Here is an 8711-nt window from a genome sequence, read left to right as displayed (position 1 = left end):
TATTTCAACATACACCCATATTCTTTAACTTTCCTGGGCTTCCTGTACAGGATAACTTCTGACCTTCTTTTAGATCCAAATATTTGTTAAAAATAGAAACAAATGTAGGACTATGTCGTATTGTCTGGTGATCGTGCCCGTGCGTTGACATATTGAAATTCACAGTTCCGGTCAGTTCAGTTCGGTTGCTCAGTCATGTCCAACTTTGCAACCCCATGGACTGCAGCACACCAGGCTTCCCTATCCATCACCAACTCCAAGAGCTTTCCTTTACAGGACAGTGTGACAGCATGGTGATTTTCTAACGCATGTGTTTGATATGTTATATTAAATTCCTGTCTAGTTCATAAAGAAACCTGATGGGAAGTGTTAGAAAATATTTGCTAGAGGAAGAGAACCTCTGTCCCACTCCAAACGAGGCGAGACTGTGACATAAGTGAGAAGCTGGCGCCACCTGGTGGCTGAAGTAGAAATGGCAGGTGGATCCCCACAGAAGAGACTTCCCACACAGGAATCTCATCCTGCAGGGGCGCCTGCTAACCTTTCCCAAATACAGCCTCTACTGCCAACTCCCTAGACCTCCCCCAGGCCTCAGTGCTTGACACTTCTTCAAGGGCTTCAGGAAAGAGCTCTGGCTGAGAGGTGGGAGCCCACACTGGTGTTAAGTCGTGTCTGACTCTGTGACCCCATGGACTACAGCATGCCAGGCTTCCCTGTCCCTCACTATCTCCAAGTTTGCTCAGATTCATGTCCATTGAGTTGGCGATGCCATCCAACCATCTCATCTTCTGTTGCCCACTTCTCCTGTCTTCAATCTTTCCCAGCATCAGGGTTTTTTCCACTGAGTTGGCTCTTTGCATCAGGTGGCCAAAGTAGTGGAGCTTCAGCTTCAGCATCAGTCCTTCCAATTAATATTCAGAATTGATTTCCTTAAGGATTTATTGGTTTGATCTCCGAGTCCAAGGGACTCTTAAGAATCTTCTCCAGCACCACAGCATCAGTTCTTCGGTATTCAGCCTTCTTTACGGCCTCAAGTCTCAGGTCTGTGCATGACTCCTGGAAAAACCATAGCTTTGACTACACAGACCTTTGTCCACAAAGTGATGTCTCTGCTTTTCAATACACTGTCTAGGTTTGTCATACTTTTCTTCCAAAGAGCAAGTGTCTCTTCATTTCATGGCTGCAGTCACTGTCCAGAGTGATTTTGGAGCCCAATAAAATCAAACCTGCCAGTTTCCACTTTTTTCCCCATCTATTGGCCATGAGGTGACAGGATCCCTTACTGCCGTTCCCTCATCTGCCACTTGCTTGTCGGGTGACCCTGGGCAAGGGCACTGCCCTCTCTGGACCTCGATGTCTAGTGTGAGGGAGTTAAAACTGGTTTCTAAGGACGCCCAAGGCCTGTCACACTCCATCCTCTCAATCAGGAGCATCCAGGTGCCCTGCCACCTGCCTGTCCCCTGTACCTCCTGCCCACAGAGATGACGTTAGGGGTGAGACAGGGACAGTTCTTCCTGGAGGTGGAAGAACAAGTGGGCCGGCCTCCCAGGTTCCATCCCAATCCTAAGGTCTTCTTAGATTGCAATGAGCAAGCCCCTGACTCAAGCCCCCCGGGCCAACTGCCACTCTTGCTGTGAAGGTCATCGGCGGCCACTAAAGATAGAACTCTGCCACTAAATGACTCTGACTCAAGCTCCAGCTTCCCAAGGGCTAGGGACTCTCAGAGAGCTGAGGTGGCTTTCTCTCTCGGGCTGGGGACTCCCTGAAGGCTGAGGCGGTCTCTCTCTCTCTCCCTCCTGCCTCTCTACATGGGTCCCTGACAGGCTGAGACCCCTAGACCAAGGGCTTCCTAAGGGCAGGCCTGTCTCCTTCCAGCGTTTCCAGAGCTCTGAGCACAGCAAGGCAGGTCCCGAAGGCAGCTTGGGCCCCAGTCCCTGCCCGGACACCGAAAGAAGGCGGCGAGGCAGCGAGGCTCTGAGGCATGTGTAGAATAAATATAACTTTATTCTTTATCCAGTAGATCTCAGTGGCAAGTCCAACAGTAACAGGTGCACCAGCGGGCTCTGGGGGGGATGAGACCCCCAACCCCGGGGCAAGGAGGGCAGAGCAGAGCCAGCTCCCCCAGCCCCGGGGGAGCAGGGGTGAAGTGAGGGGACCCCCTATAGGCCCGTCCTGCGGGGCAAGGAGGGGGCACGGGTGTGGGGTGGGGGGGCAGGCCAGGGAAATGGAGGAACTCAGGCTCCGTGTCTGTCGGCCTGTCTGTCCACTGTGTGTGTGTGCATGTGTGTGTGTGTGTGTGTCTGGGGGCCCTGTGGGCGGTGCTGGTGGCCATGAGGCTGGAGGGCAGGGGAGCTTGGACCCCCTGGCCAGCCCCTTCACGGGGAGGGGAGCGCTGGAGGGCTTCGGTGACGTGGGCTCTGATGGGGAAGCAGCTACGCTGAGGACACAGGGCAGAGAGACACATGCCTGGAGGTCCTGAGGCCCCGGTGCTCTGCCCCAGCCCCATCTCGGGGGTGAGCCACTCCTTCCAGGGGTTGCTGGGAAACTGTCCTTGCCCAGTGGTTAGGCAGAGAGAGAGGAGAGGGCAGGCCTTGGAAAGTTAGTACTTCACAGTTTTAAAGAGAAAACTGAGGAGGAAATGGCTGGGGAGGGGGCCTTGGGGGACACAGGGACTTGGAGAGAGAGGGGAAGCCCCTTTCAAGCCACTCCCCTCCCCCAGGGCCCACCCCCCCCTCCAGCTCTGAATCCAGCTCCCCCCAATACACAGCACACTTCAGTATAAATGTGCTTAAAATGAAAATTCTTATTTAAAAAAATCAAAACCAGAAAAAAAAATTAAAATAAAAACAAAACCAGCGAGAATTAATACCTGGGGGTTGGTATGGCAAAGTATGTACAGGGGATTCCCCCACCCCTGGCCCACCCCCTCTGTCACCAACCGAGGCAGGGGGGGGTTCCCCAACCGGGGGGCAATGGCTTGAGAGTTCTGAGGATGGGGGAGCCAGGTCCTGGCATTTGCTGGTGATGAAGATGTGGCGAGGTGGGCAGAAGGGTGTCTTGATGAACACGAAGCCCCCAGGCCCCAAGGCCTGGGACCAGGGGTCCTCACTCAGTCCACGGCCACGCCCCTGACGTCAGCCCAGGCTCCAGGAGCGGGCAGTCCAACGCAGGCCCGGGTCTCTGTCTGAAGAGTTGCCGCCACCTCCTCCCTCCAGTCCCCCGGGCAAGGGAGGACAGGTGGGGCGCAGGGCTGGCGGGGGTTGCATGGTTGGTAGAAAGGCAGAGAAAAGCCAGGGCACGGGGTGAGGGCTGTGTCCACCGGGCAAGGGCAGTCACGGGGAGTGGGTGGCCGGGCTGCTTCTGTTTGAGCTGGGGCTGAGGCTGGGGCTACAGCTGCCGGGCGGGGCAGCCAGGCCGCCCCCATCCCGCCCCCCACTCCCCGCTTGTCCGCTCAGAGTGTCCAGGCCTTCTGAGTTCTCCAGCATTTCCTGGATGAGAGGTGGCATGGAGCCCGGAATCTCCATCTTCAGCGTGATCACCCGCTCAGCCCCTGCAGGAGAGAACAGGTCAGTGGGCCCACCCTGCTCCTCTAGCCCTGCACGCAAGCCTGGCTCCAGGAGGGAGCATGTAAGGGGTAGGAGGATCCACAGTACCAGTATCAGCTCCCGCCACACACCGAACCCTGCACTCAGTTTTCTGACCTAAGCCAGCTCTCCTCAGCCCCCACAGCTGAAGGGCAGCAGGGCAAAGTAGCTCCCAACTCTGGCTCTGGGGTCACTGGGCTTGATGCCAGGACCTTCCTACGTGCTGCTGACTCTCCTACTGACATCTCAAGACAACTCTGTAAATGTTATCCCTGCTCTGCAGATGAGTAACTGAGGCTCAGAGCCGTCGTGTGACCCGCTCAAGGACACACAATGGTCTGGTTCCAGAGCCATGCCCTAAACTAGCATGCCAAGATGACACTGCCACCTTGGGGCTCACAGGCAGGGAGGTCACCTGGGCACGGTGGGGTCCAGGTGAGTGGGGCATCACATGGGCACAAAGATGTGGGGTACTGGCTCAGATGCAGGAGGCCTGACTCTGGACATGGATGGCAGACACACAGGGAGAGAGCCTCACCCTTAGCACTGATGCTCCGGAGGTCTGTGATCTTCATCAGCATCTTGGGGAACATGTGTGGGCGGCTGGGCCTCCGTTTCCGCACATAGACCTTCAGTGCCTCAAGCAGCGGCTCCTGCAGCATGTCCACCCTGTCTGGCTGCTCCAGGTCCTGCCGGTCTGAAGAAGCAGAGAAGCCCGCTCAGTCCGGTGAGGAGCACAGCTGCGGGCCCCATCGTGACCACCAGGGGGAGCCCCTGTCCAGGCCACAGGCAGAGTATCGTTGCTCCCCACGCCTCCCCACACACAGAGGCCCTAAGAGGCTCTCAAATGTGAGCAAAGAGGGGCAAATGTGAGCAAAGAGGGGCTGGGGACAAGGGTGTCCCAAAGCTCACCCTGAGAGCCCACACCCCTAAACACAGGCAGTGCCATCTTAAGTAGAGGTAGGTCTCCCACTCCTGCTGGTTATTCTGGACACCAGCCCAACATGGCAGCACTCATGTCAATAAAATAGTAACAGCAGCCAACATCTCCTGGGTCTTACTCTGGGCACACTGTGCCTTATTTATTACCTCCTAATCCTCCCATCAACTTTATGAAGTGGAGACCATTACTGCCCCCATTTTACAGAAATGGAGGCTCAGAGAAGTTCAGCGACCCTGCTAAAGGTCACATGTTGGCCAGGATTTGAACCTGGGTGGTCTGACCTCCAAGTCCTCACTCTTAAGCCCCCTGTAAGGAGCGCTGCCTGGAAATAGGGAACCAGAGCTCAGGTCTCCATCACTGTTCCCTTGCCCTGTGGCCACAGACCAGATCCTACTCCACTGGGACTCAGTTTCCTGTCTGACAGATGCCTTTCTGATCAAATGATCCCCCAGCTTCTCCCTGGGAGAGGCTCCGCAAGCCACACCACCACCCCTGAGCCTGGCCCCCAGACCCAGGGCCCCTGCCCACCTCCACAGATGAGGCAGATGGCGCTGAGCAACCCAGTCTCAGCGTCATCCATCTCCAGGGGAAGCAGCTGGTTGGCGAAGGCGAAGACCAGGTCCGTGAGTGGGCCGAAGCCGGCATTGTGCATCTGGGTCCGGTTCAGGGTCAGCCCGTCAGAGAAGGTCATCGTGTCCTGCTCGGGCGTGTACCGCGTGCAGATCCGCAGGATCTGGGTGCAGAGGGTTCTCGAGTTCAGGAACTCACATCCGCCAGCACTTCCGGCACCAGCATCGCCCCCCCCCGGACCACCTGGCCGGCAGCCAGACCACTGCGGTTCTACAGAACCTTCTGTGCAACACAGTAGCCACCAGTCACACTGGTGACCACTGGGCACTTGAGACATGCTGAGTGCAACTGAGGAACTGAATTTAATTTTAATTAATTTCAATTTAAAACAGCCATACATGGCCAGCAGCTACTGTATTAGACAGTGCAAATCTACAGCATCCTGCCTCCACACAGAGAATTAAGAGGGAGACAAAACATTTCCAGGAAGGCCCAAACCAAAGGGGATTTCGGTCTATGGTTCTCAGGGCTGGGTACAGAACAAGAGCTCAGTAAATGTACCTCATCTTCAGCTCTCTCAAACCCTGACCCTGCCTCTTGCATCTCCCTTCCACCAGGAGCAGCAGCCTGGTCACACTCCAGGTTCCCGACCTTGGAGGTCGCCAAGAGGGAACAGGAGGGCTGAGGAAGACAGGGAGGACAAGCCTCCCTCCAGCCTTGGATTTGACAGTCTCATCCGCCCCCATCCTGCCTCAAGTCCAGCCTACCCTCTGGCCCCACCAAATGCCCTGCAGGCCCCTGAATCCCACTGGTCCCACACCAGCAGGCCTTCCACATACCGCTCTACACACCTCTAGAGGCTACCTCCTCTGGGGCTCTTCCCTAGGGCCCAGCAGTGCGGCTCTCTGTCCTGCAGGGAGGGGACAGCCCTCCCCTATCTGCAGCCAGCACTTATCACAGTTTTGCAACCTCTGTTTACCTATCTGTTGCCTCCACCAATGGAAGATTCTCAAGAGGGGACAGTGGTGTGTTCACCTCTGTTCTGAAACCCAGTTCAAGGCCTGGCCATACAGGGTCCCAGGTGAACCTTTATTAGACTGAATAGATGGGAAGATGGGTGGCTGGACGGAAGCACTGAATCAAAGATGGGCTGAGGATGGACGAATGAGAGTACAGGTGAATGGTGCACACCGGGTGCTGGGTGGCTAAGCAGACAGGTAGACATGCGGGAGAGAGCAAAGGTGGCTGCTTGGGTGGGTGGGCCTTTGGACAGGTTGACTCCAGACGGATTTTTAGGAAGGTGCTTATTTGAGCGGCAGGACATCCTCCAAGAACACAGGGGGCAGTGCCTAGGTGGGCAAGGTGCAGACCCTCACCAGGATGTCCAGGCAGGCAGCCTTGAGGAGGGTGATCTGGTCCGCAATGGTGAGGGTGGTGAAGCCGGGCAGTTGCTTGGCGAACTCCACAGTCTTAATGATGCACTTGGTGGAGAGTTCACTGAACTTGTCCCAGAGGTCAATGTCCAGGGAGACACGCTGTTCTGAGCTGTTGTTCTGGGCGGATGGGGGGGGCAGGGGGAGGAAAGTGAGGGCCTTCCCCTGGTGGCACCCTTCTGGGCCTGGCTCTACCTGCCCCGCCCCACAGGCCTGCCCTCTACTGGCCTTCACTTCCTGAGAGGCGGGGAAGGGGCAGACAAGGCAGCCCAAGCAGGGCTGCGGAGGGGCAGGCCTGGAAGAAGCAGGTGTGCCCCTGGGGGGCTGTACCGAAGTGTATTTGCCCAGCCTGGGGGAGGGGCAGGCCTGACAGCTGGAGGGCATGAGGTTGGCGGGGGGTGGGCCATACCGTAGTGTATTTGCCCAGTTGGCAGAGCGCAGGGAAGGTCTCCTGATGCGCTTTGCGCACCTTCTCGATGAGCTCCCCCACCTCCGGTGTCAACGTGTAGCTCTCGGAGCACTCGGGCTTGGGCACCTCTTTCTTCTTCTTGTTCCGGTCATTTCTCACGGCTGTGGAGGGCCCAGGCCGCACAGTGAGAGGGCAGGTGGGGTCAGTGGTCCATCCCCCCAGCCGTCCAACCCCAGCCCAAGCTCCGCCCACCAGACTAAGAACTGTCACTGCACAGAAGTGCACACACGTGAGCGCGCAGGCAGGCGGGACATCCGCACAGCCGGTCCCTTGGCCCCCCCGGCTGCGGTGCCCACCCGGCCCTCACGCTGAGGCCTGCCCCAGGGCCTGTGACCACAGCATGCGTGCCCCAGACCAGCTCGCTCTCCGGGCGTCTGCTCCAGCTCACTCTCCAGGGTGAAAGCCCGTGTGCAGGTGTCCCAGGTCTGTGCTCCCAGCCTCCCTGCCCCCGGCCCTCCTGGCAGTGCTCGGGATGGGCTCAGAGCAGCTCCCTGGGCGGGCAGACACGGAGTAGGGCTCCCCAGCCTGAGAGTAGGGGGCCGGGTGGGAGACTCTCTCGGCCCATTAGCCGGGGGAGCTGACAAATCGCCGGGGGCGCTGAGCCGCACACACCACTCGGCTTTAAAGAAGCGATGGGGTCGTTACCAGCCGATTATCCCAGACACACAATCACTCACGGGGCCAGTGGTGGCGGCTGCTGACGCTGGAGGAAGAGAGGGTGGGGGGTGGCGGACCCAGGGAGGGGGTAGCAGGGTGGGGGGGGAGCTGGCATAATTTGGAGATCACTCATGTCGATTCTGCAAATTCAATAAAGTGCAAGGGAGAGAAGGGAGCGGGAGAGAGAGAGAGGGGGGATAATTTGGGAAGAGAAAATTGCAGCTGTGACAAGACGTTTATCATTCGGAAGCTTTAATTCTATTGAAATGGCAGCTGCTCAGCTCCGGGGCACAGAGCAGCCAGGGAGGAGGTGGAGGGAGGGGAAGGGGGAGTTGGCAGTGGGAGGGAGAGGGGGCCCCACCCTGGTCCCCCTGCCATGAAAAGCTCTGGGATCCGAAGGTGGCAGAAGCAGAGGAGGAGGAGGTGCTGGGCCTGCAGAGAAGGGTCCCAGGTCTGCAGGTCCCAAGTTGTCTCCCGCTCTGCAGCGTGGAGCCACCACTTCCTACGCTGCAGAACACAGCCCTTTCCTCCTGAGGCAGGAGGTGGCCGGGTACTTCAGGGTCCCTCTGCTCCTGTCCCCCAACCATGTCCCCTCCCCACTTCCTTCTTCCACTGCCCTGCCCACAAAGGGCTAGAGGGTCCTGCAGCCCCCTCCCCCACCCCTTCCCCCAAGGCTCGGGCTCCATGGCAACGGCCACGCAGACAAGGAGGCGTCTGTCAGCGTCATTTATCTCTGACATCATCAATCACCGGTCACCAAGGCAACACCCATGATTCAACACAAGAGGGTCTCCCTGTCCAGCCCTCCTTCTTTCCCTCCATCGGGCCTCAGCTGAGCCCAAACTGGAAACCCCCATTCCTCTGGGACTAGAGAAGTCCCAATTCGCTCCTCCAACTCCAGGTCCCAGGCTCCACGAGACAAAGGCTCTTAGATCCCGGTGCCTGCAGCAACCCCAACACATGCACACAAATACCCAGCAGCACCCCTGTCCTCAGATGCACGATTGGGATGGGGGGACTCCGGGATGCTTCCGAGCCCAGCCCCAAAGCCAGTC

The 8711-nt window shown here is 57.8% G+C and overlaps 1 protein-coding gene across 12 annotated transcripts in view; it reads right to left on the bottom strand.

Annotated features, from left to right (window-relative positions):
* Positions 1–2783: 2783 nt before the first annotated feature.
* RARA (retinoic acid receptor alpha) overlaps positions 2784–8711 on the bottom strand; it is a 42716-nt gene continuing 36788 nt past the window's right edge. For all 12 annotated transcript variants that reach the window (XM_069543413.1, XM_069543417.1, XM_069543411.1 and 9 more), the window contains 5 exons: positions 6940–7100; positions 6474–6650; positions 5056–5260; positions 4123–4281; positions 2784–3550 (listed from right to left, as the gene is read on the bottom strand). In XM_069543413.1, coding sequence (XP_069399514.1) covers positions 3333–3550; positions 4123–4281; positions 5056–5260; positions 6474–6650; positions 6940–7100 — 920 coding nt within the window. In that variant the 3' untranslated portion in view covers positions 2784–3332. The remainder of the gene's footprint in view (positions 3551–4122; positions 4282–5055; positions 5261–6473; positions 6651–6939; positions 7101–8711) is intronic.

The sequence above is a fragment of the Ovis canadensis genome, chromosome 11 (genome assembly GCF_042477335.2).
Source record: "Ovis canadensis isolate MfBH-ARS-UI-01 breed Bighorn chromosome 11, ARS-UI_OviCan_v2, whole genome shotgun sequence".
Lineage (NCBI taxonomy): Eukaryota > Metazoa > Chordata > Mammalia > Artiodactyla > Bovidae > Ovis > Ovis canadensis.
Note: the sequence above shows the minus strand (reverse complement) of the source record. Positions and strands in the feature narration are given on the sequence as shown.